The sequence below is a fragment of the Varroa jacobsoni genome, unplaced genomic scaffold, assembly GCF_002532875.2.
Source record: "Varroa jacobsoni isolate VJ856 unplaced genomic scaffold, vjacob_1.0 scaffold_987, whole genome shotgun sequence".
NCBI lineage: Eukaryota > Metazoa > Arthropoda > Arachnida > Mesostigmata > Varroidae > Varroa > Varroa jacobsoni.
The window spans coordinates 26,066-51,065 of record NW_019213889.1 but is presented as its reverse complement, the minus strand read 5'-3'; the positions used below and the strand labels follow the sequence as shown (position 1 = coordinate 51,065).

At 47.7% G+C, this 25,000-nt stretch overlaps 1 protein-coding gene across 4 annotated transcripts in view; it reads right to left on the bottom strand.

The window, feature by feature from the left end:
• LOC111265571 (uncharacterized) overlaps positions 1–25,000 on the bottom strand; it is a 40,335-nt gene that overhangs the window by 676 nt on the left and 14,659 nt on the right. For all 4 annotated transcript variants that reach the window (XM_022842360.2, XM_022842364.2, XM_022842362.2 and 1 more), the window contains exons 2-5: positions 23,994–24,877; positions 5,332–5,723; positions 4,665–4,915; positions 1–4,237 (exon numbers count right to left, since the gene is read on the bottom strand). The exon at positions 1–4,237 is cut by the window's left edge and continues 676 nt beyond it. In XM_022842360.2, the coding sequence (XP_022698095.1) occupies positions 3,988–4,237; positions 4,665–4,915; positions 5,332–5,723; positions 23,994–24,877 (1,777 nt within the window). In that variant the 3' untranslated portion in view covers positions 1–3,987. The remainder of the gene's footprint in view (positions 4,238–4,664; positions 4,916–5,331; positions 5,724–23,993; positions 24,878–25,000) is intronic.

Below are 25,000 nucleotides of genomic sequence, written 5' to 3'. Positions count from 1 at the left end.
CTAATAGTTTTACAGGCAGACTTGCTACTCACAGCAGACTATTAGTATTCGTTCCAAAAGAACGTTGTCACTGTTTTTCAGCTGCTGTTGTTGTTTGTGTTTTTCGTTTGGAGATGTTTTTATTGTCGTCTTAGCTGTGTTTTTGCGTTGTAAGTGTAATTAACTCCTAAATATTTTTCTCTCCGTCTTTATCTGCCTATTTATCGTACTATTTTACCAGATGGTGGAGGTGCCGTCTGTGCACTGACGGGCGGGACATGTTCACGTGGCCGCGAATTCCGGGTGCCGGGCGGGGCTATCACTCATCTTTGTACATTAGATTCTCGCCTCCGGTTATTTTTTGGGTACCTCACAAATTGCTTTTTCCATCTTTCCTCGTGTTGCTTCCTCCGTCGCTCGTCCTAAAGTGCCCCGTCTTCGAAGTCCAATTGATTTTACCCGGTTTAACTGTCGTCTCTTGTTTTTTCCATACACATCTCCGAACCTCTTCTAGACTACCCCCCGGAAAGATCGGGAGCCCCGCGCACAAATCGGAAAGCTCTACGGTCCCCTCCCCTTCCCCCTCCTCCCTCTCCCGCATCTCCACAGCACATCACCCCCTGCGTTTTCGAATTCCTTTACTACGGTAGCGTGCCTGTGTTTTTACCGGGTGCTGCTATTGCTTCTTCCGAGACTTTTCGTGAAACTGCTCTATGCTCATCATCATCATCATCCTCTGCTTTGTAATTCCTCTGTATTGTCCCCCCACTTTTCCTCCGCCTTGTTTGTTACGTCTTTCTTATGCATAAGCTTTAAAGTTTCCTACGACTTCAGTATTTCAATTACTTACTTGTTTTACCCATATTCGAATCATAGTTTTACTCGTACATAGTATTTCTGCTTTACGTCCTCCTAATAAAGTTACTTAAATCCACCCCCCAATGTCCTTGACCTCTTGCTCGGACTTTCTCTACTGTTTGTTTCTTCCGCTCTCCCCCCCCTTCCCGAAAATATGCCCCATCGAATTCATTTTTCTAGCTAGTTGCATTCTAATCGCTTTTTACTTTCCGCAGTCCACACTTTGTTTTGTTCGCTTCGAAAGACGCATCCAATTCGAATGTTCTATCTTTGCCGTTGTACTTCTTTCATCATCAACACGCCCTCTAACTAAACTCAAAAGGATTGCCCTCCCTTTTTCCAGAAAATGCAAAAGATCACTAAAACCTTCAAAAACTTAAGAAACGAGGGTCAAGTTGTTGAACTAACTCAACTAACTTACTTATTTTGACCGATATATTATTATGATCATCGTCATCATCAGCACTATCATTGTTATTAAGGAGAAACCAAAAACGACAATTAAGGTAAAGAAGAAAACAAAACTAAATGAGCCTAGCAGTGTCTTTGTATCGTATTGAATATTGTCACCAAATGATAACTTGTATGATTGTACAAAATGATAACTTGTATGATTGTACAAAGTTATAACTTAAAAATAATGAATGTCTACTTCCTGTGTGATCTGAGAAATCATCCTAACTCCTAACTGTAACAGCGGGTTACTTTGCACAATGCGTCCTCGTCTAGTACAAAATGTTTGCGCTGTTATTTTCCAGCTGTTTTAGTTCACTTGTATTCCCGACATTACTATATTCGTGAATACGCCGATTCCGGCAGTTTCGTGCAACCGACAAATGCTCGTGACTGCCACCCAAATCAAGAAAACAAATGAAGATACTTGTCCTCATTCAGTAAAATCGACCGAGCTTTGTTTTGTAGTTTTGCTATGGGGGGTGGTACTTGTTATGATAGTAACGAAAAAAAAAAGACAAATTTCATATTATGCTCTTCTTTCCCTTATATTGAATATTCTATTTCACTGCACTTAATTTTCCAATAATAATAATTAGAATATCATATGTAATTACAATATATGTATATGTATGTATATATATATATATATATATATTTATGGTCTGTTCATATATATAATTCGGCCCCCGCATATCGCCCACGACAAATGTACAAATTTCGTATATACGGAGCGATTTTGAGGCCGAAATAGAGAGAGCGGCGGTGGCGGCAGCGGCGGCGATGGTGGTAGTGCTCCCCGGCGTCGACTGACCGACAAAAAGCTACACGACGACGACGACTGTTCGTTTAAAACAGGTTCGAAATAACTTATTATTATTATTATTATTATTATGAATTTTACGCAGACAGGAACAATCTGTCTGTTGAAGTGCAGCCCTGCAGGTGCCCTAGCGAAAGGCTTCCGAAGAAGGCCGCCATCGGAGGTCCATAACCAATCAAGACTTCTTGTGTTTCAATTTTCAATAAGGGTTCTTGGGGCTGCAGCGCACTCTGATGCGCTTTTTCACCAGCACTACTTTTCTAAACCGGATGGTTTCAGCCCATGCAGGCCCTGGCCGGTAGTGGCTTCAGGCTGCGTTCCCCCTTCAGCTTCTAGTTTTTTGTAAAAAAATAAAACTAGAAAAACCATCCAATGTCCGTTCCATCTAAATAGTAAGAGGTTTGTCTTTTTGACCTTATAACCCCATAAATTACCTAACCAGCTAACCAACCTTTTGCCGTTCGGGCTTGCTTTGCATGTTTCTACTTTCTCCCTTCAACTGGTAACCATTAGCATTTTAGCGGTTTCTTTAGTTCTCACTACTACCACGATTATTACATACTTTCACTACTACAGACTTGTGCAGCTTCTCGATACCGTCATCTTCCTGTTCCTGGCGTATGCGTGTAGCATCGTTCACTCACGTGTTCTCCTTGTGATTGTGGTCTGTGTGTCTGCCTGCCTGCCTGCCTGCCTGCCTATATATCTGTCTGTACCTGGTAGTTCATCTTGGTAGATCATCGAACCGAATTGAATTGAATGCCCCTAGATATTTTTCCATTTCTATGCAAGTTCTTCATTCGGTCAGCTTCGTCGCCGCCAGACAGCCTGAGCTTGTGTCGTTGCCCTGTGCTTAGAGAAGGGCGATCGTCGTTTCGATGCGTCATAGCAACGAAATCATACCATCAGCATCTCGTCGTTGCGATTTTTTCCTATTGTTTGCCTATTGCGTTCCTACCTAGTGCTGCTGCTGCTGCTGCTGCTGCCATCGTCATCTGGGTGAAAAAGCAGCCTGAAGTCCCCGGTCTACGTCTATCTACATGCGCTCGTTTCTAACTAACACAGGCAAAACACACACCCACCCCCCGAAGGCGCGAAACAATCGCTACGAGATTGTATGCAGTGTTGTGTGCGGTGCGTAGCGGCCTAGTAGAATAACCGTGGTTGTTAGTTATAACAATAGTTATGTTATTCGATAGTAATAGATGCTGTAGTAAAGCTATGTCACAGGGAGTCGGACCGCCGCACGTCCTCTGCTTAACTCACTATAGACCAGCAGGGCGCGTCTATATTCTAATAATATATTATTAGAATATATTGATTGATTGATTGATTGATTAATGATGTAAATAATGGGGAAGTGTTTAGAGCTTGAGTTGTTCAACCCGTTGTTCTTAATCGTAGCAGTTAAAGATAGCCAATTGAATTATCCCGACGCAACGTTGTCATGGTAATAATCAGCTTGTGGCCGATTAAAGCGAGAGTCACAATTCGTATATTTCAATGAGGAATTTCAACATAGCACTTTGGAAAAGTACAACAATTTAAACAACGGGATTTGTAGGACCTCGGATCCTGGTGTGCATGTACCTAATTACGTGTATGTCTGTATATGTACATGTGTGTGTGTGTGTGTGTGTATGTTCGTCTGTGCGAATTCTGTTGCGTTTGTTTTCTCAAAGATCTGTTGTGTCATCTGCTAATTTTCTGTCGTAGCACGTGTTGAAGACAACAAATGATGCGGAGAAAAATATGTATATAAACATATGTATATATGTATCTCGAGCTCAGTTTATGAAATGATGGAAAGGTGTGATAAAGTCAATCATCGAATTGAAAAGACATCAAAGTCAAGACATCTAGCCACTCTCGCCTTACACCGACAGCGCGGATGCGCCGAGACCCTGACTGTTTGCGCTTCTGTGTTGGTGTTGTAACGCGGCCAAGGTCTTCAGTAGTTGGCGTCTTCGCCGCTCTTCATGTGATATCTGCATCTCAAATTGTTTCTGCTGCTGCTGAAGTCGAAGCGAGTACTCGGCAGCTTTTGAGAGAATGGTCACCTTTGCTGCCTTAGGGTTATCCTTCAGCTCGGGAACGAGCTCACGGAGTTTCTGGAAGGCGAACCTGCAAACGGAGAGATGGTACAATGCTCGTACTGGACTGTGTGTGTTGCCTTCAGTTTCGTTTCTCGGCTACCGAAAGTTGCGCAGCCGAAACGGTTGACAGCCATCGCACCACTAGCGTACGGCAGCGAACCCTGAGCCCTTGCAGCAAGTTACATGGAAAACACCACTAGTCATCGTCAAGTGATTACACATGTACCTACAAGATTTTCAAGTGAAGAGAGGGAAGAGACAATGTTGGTGCGGCTGCGCGTCCAGATACCCAATGTACTTGCGACAAGCAAGCTAGGTCTGTCGCAGAAGTTGCTGTTACCAACACGCCCATCGAAATGCCCATCTTTTTCCCAGACAGTGGACAAAGTTACGTTCTGGTCAGAGAGCTGTCAAATAACTATAGCAGTAGTAGATCATTGAGGCTGTAAGCGTACCTGAGGTCATCTCTCCGTTTGCGCTCCATTGAGTTGTGCTCGCGTCGCTTCTCGGGGTCCTCGATATCGCAGGTTCGATTAGAGCCACTGTTCCTGCCGTGTTTCGTCGGTCGTACCGAATGTGAATTTTCGTTATTGTTCCTCTTCCTTTTACGCGAGTGGTGTTCTCCTCTTGACGAATGCTGGGGCTGGGCCTCCAAAAATGACACGCTGCGATTTGTTGGCTGAACGATACGTCCCGAAGAGGTGACCTGTTTTGTGGACGGACGCCAGATAGATGCGACCACCAGCCGAGTACGCCAAAAGGACCGGACGTAAGCAACGACCAAAGAGAAATAAAAGCATTAATTTCGAAGGCTTTATCACCAGTACCGAAAGCTGTGGCTAAAGAAAGCGTTGCGGCGTTCTTTTAATTCTATGCTCTCTAATACTACTATTGCTAATAAAACTGTGTCGACAAACTCAGTTAAACAGCGACCGCTATTTTCCTATTTGATTTTATCTTAACGAACTTAAATTCTCTAGCATTTAGTAAATCTTTTGGCGCCGAGTTACCGCAATGGTTGTCGACAAAACGATAAGAATGACGACCAGCGATTGGACAAGAAAAACCCTAAACACACAGTTTTACAGTTCGGTCAAATGCGTCCAGCGCATACGCACGTACCTTGGGCATTGGGTATTCGGTAGGTCCGATTGGGTTACCGGCAGGCTGAGGACTCGACGCTGGTGTTAGAAGATAAGGCGTTACTGGAGTTGGGAGCGCATTATTCGTGACGCTTACGTTGGCGACGGTACCAGCGTTTTTTTGTTTGCGCTGTTTGTGCGCGGCGGTCTTCAATGAGTTCTTCGACTTCAGAAGCGAACGCTGCGATGAGGCCGTATGCGATGTTAGACTTCTCTGGTGGGCGCGTTGCATCTGCATCTGCTGAAGCTGCTGTTGTCCATTGGCTACGTTCGTCGCATTGTGCGCATGTGACGCTAGTGGCGCTGACTGTATAGATACGACGTCAATCTCTTCCTCGTCATCGTCATTTGACTCTGATTCGTCACTGTCATCTATATAGACGAATGCAAAAAAAAAAAAAAAAAACCAAACATTGGCTTAGTAAAAATATCCTCTAAAAAGAAATTGCCTACAAGCGACACTGTATAGCTATCGTAATTCAATAGCTCAATGGCTGAGAATCCAGCTTCTTTTACTATCCTCCGCCGTCGCGTTTTATTCATTATTTACACTAAAGCCCGTCAGGCCTGCTACATGCAATCTTGTCTGTTCAGTAGCAGGGAAATGTTAGCAGTGAATGAACCATGTAGCGCGTCGTGCACATTTCATCCTAATTCCTGAGCACTTCTACTTACTAAAAGTTTTTTCTATATTTCTAAGAAGCTGCTACGGAGAGAGTGGTGTTATCTCGCTGCCGGAATCAGCTTCTGCTCAGTGAACTACTGGCAGCAACTAGGCCAAATGACAGGCCATAATGTATCGACTCTTTGTAGGTGCATGGCAGGAAGGCAAACTGACGGACCATTACCAGCGACATGATGAGTATAGGCGACAGTTCCAATGACAATAAACAGCATTCCACCTCTCTTTTGGTCCTTTACTTTTCTGACCTGCCAAACTGTGCTGCCTTAAATAGGCTTAAATTAACACTCTCAGTTCTTCTATTTTCGTTCTATTGGCTTTCAATGGCGACGTAACAACCATAACATCCCTCCGACCCTTTGCTTGCCTACCTAGCTAGGCAGCTAGCTGAGGGCGGGCACAACAGGCCTTCAAGATGGCAGCAAGGGCGTCAGAAGTAGCCAGACCTACGAGACTAACTAGCAACCTAGCTAACCATGACAACGGTCACCACCTCGCAACATCGCCTCCGAGCTAATTTTAGTATCTCTAGTTTCTACCACGGCAACGACTACAACAACTATAAGCGTTTTTTCGCACGTCCTGCTGCTGTTTTTTGTTGTTGTTGTTGTAGTCATCATCCTACACGCCGCCTTTGTATCTCTGTTGTTTCACGTACACCCGAAAACCAAGCCGACGAAAAAATCCTGCTCTGCAACATACGCTACTGTTGAACTCTTTCGACCCTCATCGTGCACAGTCTTACACTGGGTGACAGAACAGAGAGATAACACGAAGGATATCAACATGAAGACAGAGTGCCCTGAGCAGTTTGTGGATCTGCGCCCCTTATCGATCAGCACTGACTGTCAGTGTAAAAAACGTGATATCGGCTACGTCATTGTCATCGTCGCTTTTTGTCGTAGGCACGTTCTTGTATTCTCTCGATACGCTGCTATGTGAGGGCGGGAATTGTGTTTGAGAGATGATACTAGGTAGCTAATTGTGGAGATGTTTATATGCGTTGGTTCCGTTCATAAGCTGTTGCGGGTTATGACCAGACTGTACACAGAGTTCGCGTACTGCCTCTTTCTTGCTGTTCAAATTCAAATTGTTTAGATGAATGCAACGGTCTTGTTCTCTTGTCACCGGCCGGGTTTTTTAGGCCAGATATCGTTGCTGGATGCACTTTTTCCGCCAGATCTACAATTGTTACAGCTGCTTGTAAAAGGAATCATAGACCAATGCAGCTATGTTTATTATATTATTACTTCTGTTGTACTCTATAGAATATTACCGCGTCGCGTTTCCCTTCACGGCCATAGATCTTTATCTTATCCCCAGTGAGCAAGTCAGCGTTGGGCTAGCGGCAGCACGACCAGCAGCTATTGGCAGGACTATCCCCTGTACGCTGAGCAACGCCAGTTGCCGGAGCCATTCGATGGACCGACGGACCTCGAAGAATTCAGATTGAGCTCATTTCTTCTCGCTCGTCTTCGCTGTCACCTCTATCGTTATTTGTAAGTGTAGAATCGCTAGCTGAGCTAGTTAGATGAGCTTAATGTTCCTATCCATAGGATGCTGCCTAACGCTACTGCTCCATGGGGCTGCGGGCTGATCCCGCTATACCGCCACAGCCGCTGGACGCCGTCGATAGTGATGGCAGCGGAGCACACAAATTGATTGCAATTTGTTGCCGACGTAGCAGCCGCTACGTTGACCGCTGAGACGACGCGTCTTCCTCCTAAGCAAGCGTCCAAGCCATGAACGAAGCAACGATTCAATCCTGCCAGCAGCAAACAGGGCCCCTTTACAAAAGCGACAGACTGCCGTTAGCGCACATGGAGTCACTCTCTCTAACTGACTGAATGATTGGCTACTGGATTCTGTTCGTGCCATATAGGGACGCTAGCTACTCTACAGCCTGGCTGGATATATAGCAAGCCGCCCGACCTTCTCCACTAAAGGCGGCACTTTTCGTTGTCGTTCGACTCAAGCACGGCTGAGAAAGAGCCTTAGAGCAGACAGGCAAGCAGTCGGTCAATTCTAATTTCATTATCATTACTCAGTTATTAATCAGCCGGCGCAGTAAGGAAGGCAACCAGTGCCGAATAAGCGAGCGAGCCAGCCAGCCAACCAACAACTAACAAAAAAGGAACCGAAGCACCCAGGCCCTGACAGTAGCATCAGGCTGAGAACAGCGACAGACTCATAGAGACGTCGATAGATTATAAACGCTTCTCTGATTCTGTATGTGGCTCGACTCGCTTTTCTACCAGCGCCGTCATCGTATCCAGCGTCGTCGTCAACGCGGTCAGTGACGTTAAGTAGTGTCATTGAAGGGGGAAGGACGAGAGATCGTGCTGTCCAAAGAGAAACAGTATGGCAAGACGCGAGAGAAAAGTGAGCGAGACTCCCAAGCTTAAAGACTAGATATCCCTATGAGATAAAAGAAAGGGGGCTGAGAGGAAGGTAGGGCGGTGGAACGTCAAGAAAATCACCACTATACAGGCACGACAGTAAGAACACCATTGACAATTGATGTAGTAGTAGTAGTGGTAGTAGAACTAATCGGTAACGATCGAGAGACGACATCGCTCCAAAGAGTACGTAATGCGTGTGGTACAATCAAAAGATTGATGAAGAACCTCAGTATCATCATTATCTCTCTGTCGCCTATCTTTCACACTCCCACTAACAGCTAGCAGCAGTCCGTAGCCAGATGTCTTTGATGCCCGTCATCAAACGTGTTGCATTGCCTGTGCACTTTCTGTTCGCGGTCCTCCTAATGCGACAGCATCATGCAGTTAATTGTCAAAGTAGTGGTAGCAGGGCAAACTGACTCGCTATGTGGCCTACCGACTGGAACGCGATGTTACCACAGTCACTTTCGCTCCTGCCGATGTCGCCGCCGCCGTTCAGATTGCGCCAAGGGGTAATGAGTAGCATTTTTTGTGTCAGTTACCGCCAGCATAATAGCCTATAAGCCGGAGCCAATCGGGACGGTGGACAACAAGCACATAATCAGATAGTTTCTTCAGAACGGAGTATGCTCGCCATCTTTCACAACAGAAACATTCGAAATGTAGTTGGCAAAATAGTAGCTTGACGTGCCCCACTCCAGATGCGACTGGAGGCTGCTCACACAAATCGAAAACCACTGTTAGGCTCCAGCTTAAGCGATGCGGGTCGAATTATTCAGGCGAACGCTGTTTTTAGCATAACATGTACTAACGAAAACAACAACAACGGCAACGGGGCAAGTGAGCATGTGATAACATCGCAGTACCAGCACTGTACAGTACAACAGCCCAACTAGATATGGGTAAAGTACGACGTACCGCCGTTGCTGTTTTTTGCATTATCCGCATTTTCTACTGATTTAATGTTTTGTTCACGTCTTGACATCGTATCATCGGCAACGTAATATCGCCCACGAGTAGATCCTGCTCCCATCGTAGGATGCACTGTATTCTGCATACCTCCGTTACGTTCTGTATCGTGGCCTTAACAAGCAACCTAGTGCCAATGGGCCACTATGTGCACTTTAACGATGACGATTCACGAGCAGGGGATTCACTCGGTAGCTTTTTGTTGTCTATCCATCGGTTACAATAGCCTCCATCGAACAGCGTCGCATCTTCGACAACAACGAAACGCGAGGCACCAAGAAACCATAACAATGGAAAGATAAGATACTTTTGCTGCTGCTGCCGCCACCGTACCGTAATAGCTACAGGATAAGTTCGACAAGTGCGTCAGCCGAGTCTGCTATCATCCGATCTCCCGATGCTGTGACACGCTGCCGCTTCTGTTACACCGGCGCGACTGTCTGACTAACAAGTAACTACTTGTTTTTGCTAACGGCTGCTGCTGCTGCTGCTGCTGCTTTTTTTTTGCCAGCCAATTGCGAAGCCCACCGTAACAACAATCACCAAGTACCTTAGCTATTCGTCAACAAAATAGGCTACACCAGTTACTTGCTTGTTTACTTGTTCGCATTGCAACAATTCATAGGATTGACGGGTCGAACGAGCGAGAAATGGACAGTTACTATTACAGCAAGGAAACGCCATAAAAGCCAGAAGCGGAACCGAATCCAAGCTTATATGCCTGCGCCTTTTTGCCTGCGCGACGAACGTGGCACGGGCAAACACATGCGGATTCATGATGAAAGAAAATGACTTCGTCAAGCACATGTCACGGCTACTGATGTGTCATAGCGTCCTGACAGCAGCCGACAACAGCAGCGGCGACGACACTAACAACTGGGCCGATCTACGCGGCTCCGACGGTGTGTGCCACATGATCGGCATGTGTCGTCGTCGTCTTAACATTCGGTATTTTATAATACATTGTTATTCTAGTACTGCTGCTATTAATACTAATTATAGTACGTGCTCTAACCTACTGAACTAGCTGCTTTGTAGTTGTGGGAAACTACCGAACTCGTAGGCTAGTTTTTCCTCATGCAGCGACATCATTATCTATAGTTTCAGCGTTGCCACTGGGATGTAACTGCACCGCTGTTGTTTGTGACCCGGCTTCTACCCGGCAGTCCTCAACACTGTGAGCGCAGCGAGCACACGCAGAGTGAACAAGCTCGTGCCAGAAGCGTGCTTGTTGGACGTAACTCAGCACAGAGGAACAGCGGAGGCCCGGCAAAGGTCGCTAGTCTACTTGGCGTACTCTTCCCCTTTGGCTTGATTTTCTCTTCATTCGTCGCATTCTCGGTCGCGCTAGTCTCCACAGCGCGACGGCAGGGTTTCGTCTTTCCCATTCGTTAAGTTCAGTCGGTCGTTTGTCAAGCGGAACGACTGCTGCAGTTACTGATGTTGTCCGACCCTTTCCCTCCTAGTTCGTCCACTAGATTTCATCTCTCGTTGTCGTCATTACATTCTTCTCCGCCACAACCGAAAAGCCAGACAGCCAATTGAGCCAGGCCATGTTTGTTCTGCTGGCTCCCCGTTCCCTGCCTGCTGGCTCACCGACTGGCGCAGTGTTCCAGGGGCCACGTTCTCGTAGTACTGCTGCTGGTCGTGATAGTGCTGACACCTAGTGGCAGCTTGCTGTGGCGACGGCGGCTGAGACAATGACAACACACGTGCGCCAGCGCCGCTGTTGGCCTGGCTAGCCTACCCTATCATGTGGGGGCCACATCAGCAGTCGTTGCTAATACTCGGCGCTCCCGCCTGGTTAGTCGCCGTTCGAGAAAACGCTAATGACGTTTTCTCCCTTTAAGGCGGCTAGTGCTAGACACCAGTAGCAGGTCGCCAGTAGGTGCAGATAGGTGACCGCACTCCACCGCATAGTTCTCGCCGCCGTCGCTACTGCACATGAATATCGTTCTTTTCACCACGAGGGAACCGCTACTACTATATTTATAAAGAACCACCAATTTATACTAGAGGCCCTTCGTTCCGGAATCGAGGTACGTGTGCTCAAGAGAAAAACGTTAGACAGTGAGGCAGAAAAGCCTGAAGGCGACAAGCAACACAATTATCATAAGGCCAGACTAGAGCACGAATACGCCGGCATCACTGATACTACTACGAAAAGAACGACGACCGTGAATGTCGCAGTACTGCAATGGACGGTAGCATAGAATAATGACGTAGCTCTTTCAACACCACACTAAGCACACATGTGCGCTTTCTTTGGAATCGTCGAATAGAGCAGGCGTACGATGTTTGGACTACACATTCTGGGGGCCTTGCCATGACACAAAGCGTGCCAACACTTGAATACTAGATGATTTGTCTGATTTGGCACTGGAAATGTGTGGGAACTAAACGAAATAATGAAGCCAGTAATTCAAAGATTATTGTAATGTTCTTACTTAATAGTCCTTAATTTATGCCTCCCATAAATGCTCTTAAGCGTCATTGTTCTCGCATGTTCCTTCACCTTATAACGACGATGAAGCTGCAAAAACCCAGAGAATACCAGAAATTCGCGTGCGCCTCACTTTACACGATTGATTTCGCGCACGTTGCCTCAACAGCGCATGCTTCGTATGCTCTGCATGTTACACGGGGAGAGAGCATGTCACTGCTCCGCGGTATCAACTCATGGAGGGGGGGGGGAGAGAGAAGGCTGGCGAGATTTCTAGCAAGACATATTCCCATGCGCAGTCCCCCCTCACCCCCGAAAGACAAGATGAAGAAGGGGATTGTATGTGAAACAAGAGATAGGGGAAGTCACACATGCAATTTGCGGTATCATAAACTCTGCTTTTCACGATAACAGACCCAGTACGCGATTCCCAGCTCTTGTTGCATTTGTGAAGATATTTTGCGATCATGCCAACATAACAGAGGACTAATTACGGGAGGGACCTCTTCTCTAGCATAACCTCATGAAATCGTCGCATTTATCTGTTCAATTAATAATCAGAACAGATTATGTAGCCGACATTGTGCGATAGAAATAAGCGTGCTATCTGTTCTATTACATAAAACGGGTTGTTTCTTTCGTGAGTAAATCGTCCAGTACTCGTAAATAGAACACAGTGGCATAGTAGCGTTTGTCGCAACCGTCTGAACTAAAATCGGGTAACCACACGCTCGATGGATGCGCATCCGATAGCCGATTATATTAGACATGCATTGAGATGTGTAGAGTACTATTCGACTACTCATGGGAGTTGTTTTGCTTTTCCCTGTCCGAAGTCCTAACAAGCTTCTGTTCACACGAGAGCCCTAGTATTACTTTCTTCAGATTTGCTTAACCCCCTGTCGACCGTCTGCCAGAAAATTCCTTATAAAGCCACGTGCATGTGAATAGCAGAAGCAACGGCGACTAACCAGCCTTTGGTCCGGGGTCCGTAGACGATCAAACGAACGGTTCGTTTGGTTGACGCCTTTCCGCGTGGGAAAAGCACGACCTCGCCGCAGCCGGTCTCACGAACGAGACCATGCTCAACGACCAAGTGGCAAGTGCCGCTTGTTGGGCTGGTTGCTAAAGCCGCAACCCATAGACTAAACGAGGTTTAGTCCTTGACAGGATAGTGATCGCGACTATCGTTAACCATTATCACAAGTCAGGCTAAACAAGGCCTTAGGTGGCCAAGGCGTTCTGTTCTAACGAGCGATGCGGCTGCTGTTCACATGACGGGCCTAATCTAACGGACGAGTGAGTGACGGAAGACCCGAATGAATGGCTGTAGCGGATAAAATGCTGCTTGTTTTTGCCTCTGGATACCCAATATAGGTAGCACCAGTTTTTCCAGTCGTAAAAAATTCGGACAAAAGATTTCGGATTCGTCTAACTGTCAAAAATTGTAGGCGGGCCTAGAGGCGAGGGGCAAGAAGAATTAAGACCCACTGTAAAGGAAACCCCCCTCTGGACAACAATAGACATAAGAGTAGCAGCAGAGCCACACGATAAAAGAGCTATTGGCACAGCCCAGAGTACGACAGTCGTTTCCTCTCATGGGAGCTTGAAGCTGCAAAGGAGGACGGGACGGTTTTATGCCAGTGTCGAATGCTAATTGCAGCGCTAGGTGTCCTCGATGTTTGTTTTTTCGCACGCGCTCATCCGTACAATAATTCCAGTTATAGCAGTAAGGATGAAATTGGTAGCTAGCGTTTTTCTTATCAAATTATTTATATTTTCTTATCATTTGAAATAAGTAAATTAGATGAGAGAAGTTGTTTCAGCTCTTGTTTTGTCGTTCGACAAAATTGACACCACGTGTATATTCTTCAGTCTATTTTCCATCTGTCTGAACGAAGGATTTGTTGTATCGTTAGTCGCTATTTACGCAAAAGGAACTTTTACGTTGACAGAGAAAACGAGTACCGTCTGGCAAACTGATAACGTAACGATGGTTTTCCTGTTTCCGTATACACCACTCACAAGCGAACGCACTGACTAAGACTGACAACAGTAGTATTAAAACCTGTTGCTGTTATTGTCATACCGAGACATTAACAAAGCGAGAGTGAACCGCCGCGGTACCTTGTGATTTGTTTGAGGGGTTCACAGCAGCCGGGTTTACCCACTGCGAAACTGATATGTCGTTTAGCCACTGAAGGACCTGCCTGTGACAAAACAAAGGAGTCGACTTGCAGCACTGAGTAACCAGCGACGCTACAGTGCCTTCCTTGCCAGGTCGTAAGCACAAAATGCAATAGCAGAGAGAAACGGGAGTAGCTGCTGTAGCCGCAGCCGCCGCCCTCGAATTGGTAAACTGCCCGAATTTCAGGGGGCAACAGCAAAAGTAATGCGATTTGCTAGTCGTTCATTGGTTGACTGTCTTTACTGATGTCGTTGGATTTCAAGTTCTTTTCGCATCTTGATTCGTCATGCGAAGCGCGCAGAAAGAAGAATCTGCACGTGCGGCTGTTGTTACTGTGAGAAACAATAATACTAATAATGAAATAGTAACAATAACAACAATCGATTTGTACACGATAGAATCCTAGCACTATCGAAAAGCTACGTGTTCTATACAATCCAGTTGACAATGTAGCTGATGTTCTTTTTTCGACATCCCTGTGCCTGTTTTCGTCTAAATGGACGCTCCTGGCAGACGGATTCCTGTGTTTTCATGCTTCTTTTTGTGCGTAACTCTTCTTTAATGTAATTTTTTCCGCAGGGAGAGTGAGTACAGCGCTTTGCCCAGAGTTATAGTCAATTTGACCAGCGCTAGTCTTTGATTTCAACTTTGCTTTAGGACCACATACATGCAACAGAACCTTCTTTTAAGGAGCGGTATCTGAAAATATTCAGGACACACTGACTCAATGCTTTTTTTTACACAAATTTGGTGGTGAGGGCAAGTGTAAGCTAAAACTTCAGAATTCTATCAATCCTAGCAGCGACAGAGGCCAGCTCTTCCATCAGACTGCTGCGATTCGCTCCTTAAACTTTTTTTTTTACCTTGCTACAGCGCTTTCCACAGCTGAATCACATGGCACAGCAGGGTTACAATGTCCATTGTAATATATATTTACGCATGTATAATGAAACAGGTTAGTCTTATATCAATGCTCCCGTACTAACTTACGCTTGCGCCTAGACACGCTTCCACTATGTCGTCGCAATATGACGCAACGTAAGGCAAGGCAAACAGACAAAGCTTTTTTTGCCAGCCACTAGATGAAATAGGCAAGGTTTAATATCTCAAGTTGGTATCATTATTACCACAATCAGCAGCAGCAGCATTATTGGCATCGTAACGACACCAAAAGACTGGCCGACGCGGATCCAAGTTGCTGGACCGATCGCTGATAGAAACAGCAACAGGAGCAGCACCGACATTCTTCGCAGCTTTTGTGCTTACCCAGCTCAACATCGAATATACATGCTCGCTGCTTCCTAACCGTAATCGCTGCCACCGACGCTGCTGATGCCCTCCCTGGCTGCGCACGGCGGTAACTGCGACGGTGACACGAGACGCCGATGGTCTACGTCATGTTTGCGCGTTAAGTCTGTGCTCTTGCCGCTCATATCTCTGGCTGAAGTCAGCGAGGCGTCAGATAGGCAAGCAGCGCGCGTCGAGGCGAGAGACAGTCGTGGACGCACAATCGTGGTAAGTAAGCAGTCGTCAGTCACTGCTGCAGTTAATGTTGTTGCTGGCTGGCTGGCTGGCTGGCTGGCAACCGAAATACCATTTAGTAGCTGTAGTAGAAGCCCGTTTCGAGAGCCGCAACAGTCGCAGTGCCTGTTTCCTGCTTCTTGCTGCTTCACAACCTCGTTCTACTGCTACTGCCTGCTCTTCTCGTTACCTCGTTCCTCCACGTCCTCATCTAGGCCCATCTATTTTCTCCATCCTTCAGGTTTTCTACGTACTACCCTGACGTGTACGTCTACGTGTGCACGTTACCTGCATATTCCCAATCCGACATCAAGTGCAAAAGAGGGATATAGGCATCCGTGTCTTAGCAACAGCAGCCGCGGCACACAGCGCGCACGCGTGTCATTGCCGCCGAGCGACCTATGGCCGGCAACCGACGGACCCAGCTATTCGAAACCATTATCATCACCGCATGCAACAGTGGTACTGGATACTCGCAGCGATGTTGCTGCTGGTGGCGTCGGTGATGCCGACGTAGCCATCTCCCTTTTGGCCGGGCTGCCGCTGTTGCCGCGGTCGTCGTCGCGGCAGCAGCCACCGGAGCTGCCGGTTTCTGCTCCCCTCCGAGTAACCTTGGACGAAGTCGTTTACCGGCTTTGCGCCGCCGCCACTGCCGCCGCCGTTCTCTCCGCCGCCAAACGGCGCTAACTCGAAGTATACGTCAAGCTTCACCAGAGGGCGCCACCACCGAAACTCCTCGGGCCGGCTGGGCAACCGAAGAGCCGATCGGCGCTTTCGTTCTGTCGTCAACGTTGCTGGCGTCATCGTTGTTGCTTGTGGCCTTTGTTGTTGTTGCTGCTGCTGCTGCCGCGGCTGTTGTTGTTGTTATTATTATTGATGCCGTCTAGTCCCGTCCATCCGTTCCATCGCAAACCCGCTCCCTTGCTGATAGCGGCAATAAACAGGAGGCGCCAGCACCGTCGAGCCAGCGGTGCTGGCAGTGATGGCGGCTCTGGCAGCGGCGCAGAGGCCGGTAGCATGACGGAGGCCAGGGTTGTTCGCTCATGCAGCGTCAGGCCTGCAGTACCAGCAGCAACAGCGAACGGCGTTGGTTCTACGCTTAGAAGCAGCCATTTCGTTTCGCTGCTGCTGCTGCTTTTGATGCTATAGCTCCCCTAGAAGCAGCATGGTCGTCGTCGTCAGCCCTTTTCGTTTCTGTGTCGACACAGTCACCGTTGTGTTGCTATTGCTAGAGGTGCTTGCCGTTTCGCCTCTTGCCGACGATCCCGGCATCCGCCATCCTCGTAAGACGCTCGGCCGGTCGACGCTTGCTTGAAAGCTGAACCGCTTACACACTGCTGGCATTGGTGCTAGAACCAGCGTTAGCGTTAACAGCTAGAAAAACAGCGATTGACAGAACGAACGGGCGGACGGACGGGATATACCTTATTCATTGTTTGGCCATGGCCGCCAATGCTGATGCTGCGGGCTTGAGCCGCAGGGCTCCTCCACCAGACACCCCAGTGCCGCAACGAAGTTCGTGATGTTACAGTGAGGTCAATAGATATTGGACGCTGCTGTTTCCTGTCCTTCCCCTCATTACTTTCGTGTATACTATTTTCATTCTTTCTGCCCAAATGTACGTCGAGAACCACAACGCACCGTTCTGTCGGTTACTGGGCAGTGAAAAAGCAGACGTGACTAATGTCCCCAAAAAGAAAGCTTGCTTACCGAAAAAAAATTGAAAAACGATTAGCAAAAAAAATTAGGAACAGAATAAAAAGACATAGAAAAAAAATCTGGACAAACCTAAAATTTTGCGATCACTCCATTCGCATGTGAAGATGATGGCCAGCTAAGCTAAAGAAACTGTCCCATAGTTGCGGACGTGCATACCTATTTGCCACCCTAGAGCTCACACAAAGAACAGGAAGTAGATGCCTCTACGCAGACGGATTCTAGGGCACACTGACCGTTTGATATAAAATTAAAAATGAAATTTATTTTGTTATGGTATAACAACTAGCGGGTCGGAACTGCATTTTTAGGCTGAGTTTGGCACGTCTTACCTTTGTATCCTTTTTTTTTTATCTGTTGAAATAGATATAGGACCTGTATGTACTTGTCCGAGTTGCCGTCGTTCTTAGGTACTTATGCTGTCAGTTGCCAAGCCAGGCCTATCGTCTGACTGTTGAGAACATCAAGAGGTTTCGAAAAGTAAACAATTCGAAATTGGCAAAAACTGGTTTGGCACTTCTGCACGAAAATACTTCATATGTTGAGAAAAAAGGAGCTATGTTGGGTCCGAATGGATCGCCCCTATCGCTATCCTATAACCTTAAAGCTCGGCAGGGCCATATGTAATAATTACGGAAGGAAAAATAGAAGACGGAACTCAATCGGAAACAAAGTCGACGATGTGATCCCTTGGTTGTGCGTGCTCCTGCAGCACACCAGTTGAAACTGCATCCTATCTTACATCGTTAGCCATTGTTCTTACCTTGGATGCTCAGTCTATTTTTCCCCCCTCTCTCATTCACCGTCTTCCACCGAAGAATATAGCGAGAGATGAGCAAGCCAATGGAGAAACGAATTCGCTTCCATAAGCCAGCCACAGCAAACTACCTGTCAGAGGGAGAGGCGCGTCAGGTTCAAGAAGCAGCGGTTTACGAGCGAGATGAGATGCCAATGATCTCAAAAACACGTGTGCCCCCTCAAATATCAAAGGGGCATAGCGTAGTGTAACGTTCTTGTTCGGGGATTGCTTCGTTCGCTGGCTACTGGTTAGATGAGCGGTTGGATAGGCGGTGTCCAGCGTTCTTAAGAATGAGCGCACGCGGCAGCGACTCTGATGATTCTCTCGGCCCCGACTGAGCAGGACCGCACGCAGGCGACCAGCAGGGAAGGACCAGTCGAGGCCAGAAATAGCATGTCCTCCATCGCTATCACCAGCGGACGGTATCGATGCCTTTTTTCTCCACCACTACCCAGAACAAACCCAGCTCAACCATATCTCTCTCTCTTACTTATGTTTTGCTCGATGGAACTCTACCGGTGGGGAGTGCAGCCAGTCCGGCTTGCCGCAGGCCGAGCTACCTATGCCTGCCTAGTTGGATGCATCAGTCTAGTTCTATTCTGTGTGCACTGGTGTTCGATGCACTGTCGAGTGTCGAACGGCGGCACCAGCAGCGGCGGCGGCGGCGGCGGCGGCAAGGCTGCGCCCAGTCTCGAAATGACACGCACAACCAGCCAAGCAGTCACTAATAAACGCTCGACTTCTGCAGCGGTACTATCATCATCGTCGTCATCATGATCATCATCGTCATCACGAATAACGAAAGCGTGAGTCGGCAGCAAAAGCAGCCGCGACAGTTGCAGGAAAAGCGGACCTCCCCGGCCGCCAACGCCCGTGCCGTCTCAGCCAGCCACGATAACGGATACGATGGCTAACACTGACAGCAGTGCCAAAAGCAAAAATGGATCTATTATTCCCATTATCGATTCCGGTGTTAAAGCAATTTCAACCTTCCGAAATCTTTGAGCAGCACAGGCGGGGCGGTACCAGAAGTGAGTGCAGAGCAAGCCATGTAGCGTCGATCTCCAACAGTCGCCGCAGTCTTCTTGTCGGTGGCAGCTTCTGCATCTACCGATTATACCCGACGCTATCGAGATCTACCGAGTCGAACGGGCCGAGGTGGTAGCTGATAGTCGTTGTTGCCTTTGCAACTGCAAAGGATTAGTTACATACCCACTCCCCGTTTTCAGACGGCAAGGAAATTTTCGAGCGAGCAAAGGGACAGGATTACAATAGTCGCCGGCGCTGAAATTAACGCAGGTTCGCGCTGAACCTACGCGGCAGGTCACTGCCTACGCAGGCCCATACCACTGCCACGAACCCGACCAAGCCCATCGATACTTGCTCGTCAGCAGCAGCGGCAACTAACAAACGTAAACTTACTATTTCGGCTGGTGCTATTACTGCCGCCGCTGAATTACTCGGCAGTTGTCGACCGTCGCAACAGAGTCGCCACAGCTGCTGCTGCCACCGCGGTCTGCCGACTAAGACGAAGAATTCGACTAGACTAATCAACCAGCCAGGCAGCATTCAGCAGCAACGTTGAAATTGCTACGTGTGAGGCCCATTGCTTCCCACCAGTCAGCCAATACTGATTCCCACAGCTTTTTACAGATCTGAGCATCGGGGTCAGTAATAGCGACAGCGGGAGCCAAACAAAAAGTAGAGGGGATATGGGACAGGCTGGAGAAGTTTGCCAACATTTCTCACTCACATACAGACATGCAGTACGAGAGCGACAGAGATAGGGAAAGAGACTACGCGAGTCAAGCACATTCTTCACATACATGGGGGCGCTAGCTATAGCTACAGCCAGTTCGCAGTTCATGGAGGTTGGACGGCCTAAAGTCGGAGGTATGGCAAGTAAACTTAGTGCCAGGACGAGATCGCCAGGAGTAGAAGACGGGAGAGAAATTCCCTCCGGAATAGTCGCGGCGGTTAAGAGGCTGGCAAATCAAAGGCAAACCGATCGGTCTCTATCATCTGCAAATCCTTCAATTTTCTTTTCCGCCTTCCAGTGGTAGCGGGTAGTGGTAAGCGCCAGTAGCAGCTTTCGGAGTAGCAGCAGGGGAGAAAAGGGCAAGAAATCGTAGTAAGCGGCGAATGACGACCTTTGAGAAAACGAAACCGCCGTTCCCGCACTCGCTTCGTCTAGTACTGCTGCTGCTGCTGCTGCCACAGGAAAAGAATTTAGATCATCTGCCAGCACGCCGGCCGCTCCCGGCGGCATCGTCGCTGCCACAGCGCGCAACGCAGAGCACAGTAACAATCGTGATCGCGATAGTGGTCGTGGTCTACAAGGCGCGCCAGCAGCCTTCGCCGTTGTGCGTTTGGGATACACTATTCCATCTAGCTAAATCTCCGCCAGGACAGATCGACTGACGGACGGACGAACGGATGGACGGACGGACGGACGGACGGGGCACGAACGGAGCAAGTGTATCCTTTCGAAAATAGGTATTCCACATTCGTCGAGCTTTGCTAGCAACAGCAACGGTGCCGAGGTAGCGAACGATGGCAAGGCGCATCAAGCCAAAGCATCACAATACGCACCACATCTTTTCTTCCCTTCTTGCTTCCAATAATCTCGTCTTCTACTCCTGCTTATTTTAGCCAATGGAGCCAGCAGGAAAGACCACGAACAATTCAAGCCATCTCCTGAGCCCATGGATAAGCCATGATCAAATCGGCTCAAGATGAGCTCCATCGGCTTGTGCTCGCTCACCCTACCTTTGTCGCCGTCCCTTCTCCGTTTATGCCCTTCGCGCATGCCCATTTTCCTCCTGTGATCGCTGCCAGATCGGCAAACGATTTTCAACTACCAACCACGTACGTGTCTATGTGTCACGCAGACCGACTTTTCCGAAACTGCTAAAAGCCGAGCTCACATTGCTGATGGTGGCCAAGATCCAAACCAAGTCAGTTGGGCTGACATTTAGGAAGGCAAAGGGAAGTATTCTATCAACGAGTAGAGAAGTAGTGGACGACACCGCGAAGCTAACAGATCAACAACATATAATAGCGGGAATAGATGCGGTGTAGCAAGGCAAAGTAAAGTCGGATGAGTCTTGACCTGTGTCGGGTCCGGATACGGTCTCGTCAAAACCAGCAGATAGACATTCCGCGGCGGCGATAACTGCAGCTTCGGTAAGTGGCAAGGTCCTAGTGAGAACCGGCTACGGACGCTGAACGAGTAGCGTCGCCATTAGAGTAGGAGCTTGAAGATTTGTTTCGAAGCTAAACTCTAGCGAACGGTGACAATTTGATATCAGCGAACGAAATAATTGGACCAATTACGATGTCAACAAAGGCTTCCCTTTCGTTATATAACAACAGTAATAGCAAGATTATATATATCCGATAAATGATAAGACATAGTAGTTTAAGCGTTACGATTAATATAAAACTAAGAAACAAATCAAGTAAGTATATACAAACGTGTCATATCTGCGTCATGTTGCCGCTACTCACCCTATATGAGCAGCTCTTTCTTCAACTGACCATTGTCACTACGTTATAGCAAATCAGCAACCATTTGGTCCCTCCGTCGTACCGTTATGAAGGACAACTGAAAGCTATACAAAGCGGAAGAAGTTGCCGAGGGAACGAGATGCTTGTAACTTACCGCTAACACTGTCGGTTGTTTAGCTGCGACACCTGGTGGTGGTGACGGCAGCAAGTGGTTATTAAGAATAGATATAAACTTGCCGTCAGCGCAGAAAAGGAAGGTGTGGCACGAGAAAAGCAGATGGTCAGACCTAATAGGCCACTATTGGCGTTCGTCAGTTGCTGTTACGTTTAAAACCGAAACGAAACATTTGTTTTTTTAAAGGAAGCCTTAAAGCTTCCTATGCGGTGAAGCTGGATGGATAAAGATGTGAAAGCAGTGTTCGACGTTGCGTAGCGACGTGGAGAGTTAGCATCAGGCAGATAAGCCATATGTTTGGCCGAGACAACAGTATGTCAAGTATGCTTGCCCTTATCGAAAACCAGTTAAGTCGTTACATGTTCGCCGCGTACAAATCGATCTAGCAGAACGGCTACGTATGTTCACAGTACAGTACCACTCGCTTATCATCATCATTTTAACAGCGCAAGCTAGCCTACCTATAGTTGGCCTCTACTATATTTCTTCGATTACTTAGGCACTACATCATCCGCTGCGCATGAACCGAAAGTCACGCTGCCGCCAAACGGCAAATCAAGACGCAACGCTATATAACAATGTAACAGCATGTTACGGCTGTAGCAACAATGAACTCCGCTGTCGCCCGCGCCCGCTTTCAATGCTCTATAACACCGTGAAGCATTCTCGTGACGTTTCGGCTCAAACCTGCCCTACAATACCGTAATGGTAGTCAGGCTAGTTGGCGTCCTCCTAACTGAACTGCCAATTGTCTGGCTGTTTGACTGGTTAGCGATCGCCCTCTCGTATTGGCTTTTCGTTTGTTCGTTCACGTCTAATTCTCTTTTCGGTTCTCTTTGATAGTTTCACGCAACAGTCGCGTATAGTCTACTTGAGCATGGGGTTAATGCAGTGACTCGGCATCGTACAGTTGCCGGTAGAGCAACTAAACGGACGGGCAGAGACTGGCGAGTGGACGAGGGCCGCGTTTGCTAGTGGCTTTGGCGATGGCGGCCGCAGCAGCAAATGTAATAGTAGTTGTCGTCGTTGTGGTAGTCTGAACGATGACAACATGTCAAACAAACGGACGAGTTGAGGTACAATCATTGTGCCGATGGTGTCGGCAGCCATACATTGGCGTCGAAGGCGTCTGCGGATACTGTTCCAGCGGCAAAGACCCGATGCTCCGAGGCACTAACCTACAATTATGTCATTAACCTGGCAGGCGACGAGGTGATAAACACGACATTGTCGTTGTCGGCTTCGCCGCATCTTCTATCGTACTGTACATGACGCTGCACTCGCCTAATGAGCATCGCGCTCTTTTCGGCTAGTAACGGCCGGTATAATGAGTGTACCTCTATGCTGTTTACTACTGAGAATGTTGCTAACTACATAATAACTATAAATAACTTTAACTGTACTAGTGACACTTAGATGCGTCAACTGCCGGCTAACCGCAAAGATTGGCGCCGATCCCACCCGCTACCCGGCTCCCCTCCAACGTTATTCCACCCGCGTCTTTCAACTTCTCGAGGATTATTATTATTTTTATTATTTAAACTTGAGCTCGCCATATCGCTGTCTTTGCAACAGAAACATCGTTTGTCCTTTTCGTTCGTTCGACTTGCTGGACGTTGCCGACAACATCCATCTATTCCGTCTTGTGAGTCCTCTGCCGCTAGATCCAAAACAGTCGTGCTACTGTCGGCATAGCACATAAGACCTCATTCAATGATTATATACGCCAACACCGCAAATAATATTCTAATTGAAGCAAAACAACCCTGTAGGATAGCTGCATCAGTATTCCTAGAATTCGTCGGCCGTTCGTCTGAAACAGAATGTCAGCCTGTTGCCACTATGGCGGACTCAGCGAGGCATTTCAGCGTCGACGAACCGCTCGCTCTCAGTTCACACTCGCTACTCACAATGTATTTCTCCATGTGGAACTACAGACACGGGTTCCGCCCATAACTCGACGCGTGATAGCCGACCACGACGATTATTAACAGTGACTAATATATATCAATTGTACCAATAACATAGTATGATTCTGTTGTTGCAGTTAAGCTGGATTGGCTTGTGACGATAGGCCGATTAGTCTAGGCAGCCCCGCTATTTCCAAGATGCTCGTTCCTTTCTAACTAAAAGCGTTGCGTTTTATTTGTCTGTGTGACTACAGATTATTTCGAGTAGCCGACGTTTTTTCTTTGTATTTGTTTTAAATTAGACCCAAATACATAATTACTACTCACCGGACTCCGAAGGCGTATCCGAAAGGACGTATTGCTCTTTTCTCCATGTGCTTCTTTTAGGTGATGGTCCAGGCGTAGCGACAGTGATCGGCTGTCCGTTGCTAAGTTCCCCATCGGCCTCGTAGTTTTGGCGGGCGTTTGGCTGGTAGTAACAATGGTCAGAGTGTGGCGTATAGCTAAGAACGGCTGACGGGTCTACAAAGTTAGATACAGAAACAGCTTCGAGTTCTGACTGTTCGGTGGAGAATTTCAGATCCGAGGTCAGATGTGAGCCAGTTCCACAGTGGCGAAGGGGCGATGATGCCGGTGTTAGCAGCTGGATATCGGAATTCTCCGACGGATAACGTATCCGCTGTTGCTTACAACTGTGGTCACAGTCGCCTGACCACATGCAGTCATGGCGCAGCTCTGAGGAACTTGCGCTGGGCTGACTCGCACTAGCCAAACTGTTGTGCAAAAGCGCCTGTGGATTCCAACTGTTGCTGCTGGGTGATGAACTCAGGAAATCGTCAATAGGGCTGAAGTCGAGACCGATGTCCTCGAGAATGGCAAGCGCCTCGGCTTCCCCAATCAGCTCGATCAGGTCTCGCTCCTTCAGATCATTTGTGTTGTCCTCATCTGTCGCCTGGCTGCTTTCGGGTGAACGCGGCGGTGTCGGTAGCGTTGGATTCCAATCTTCATCGCTTAACTGCTGCCCAATAAAAAGGTCGTTCTTTGACGACAACATACTGCTGCTGCTGCTATTATTATTGTTTAGGCTGTCTAAACAATTGCTGAGACCGGAGCTGTTCAAGCTGATACCCTCAATCTGGCCTCGATGCTCGCTTGATAGTACTGCAGCGTTTTGCGAAATCATCTCATTGAAGGAGGAGCCCAATGAGACACTGCAATGTAGAAACGGGACAGGAACAAGAAAACAGAAAAAAAAAAGCAAACAAAAACCGGATATTAATTTCTCGTCATGTCTTATGATACGCATAATCAACGTTGACATCGAGTATGTTCAT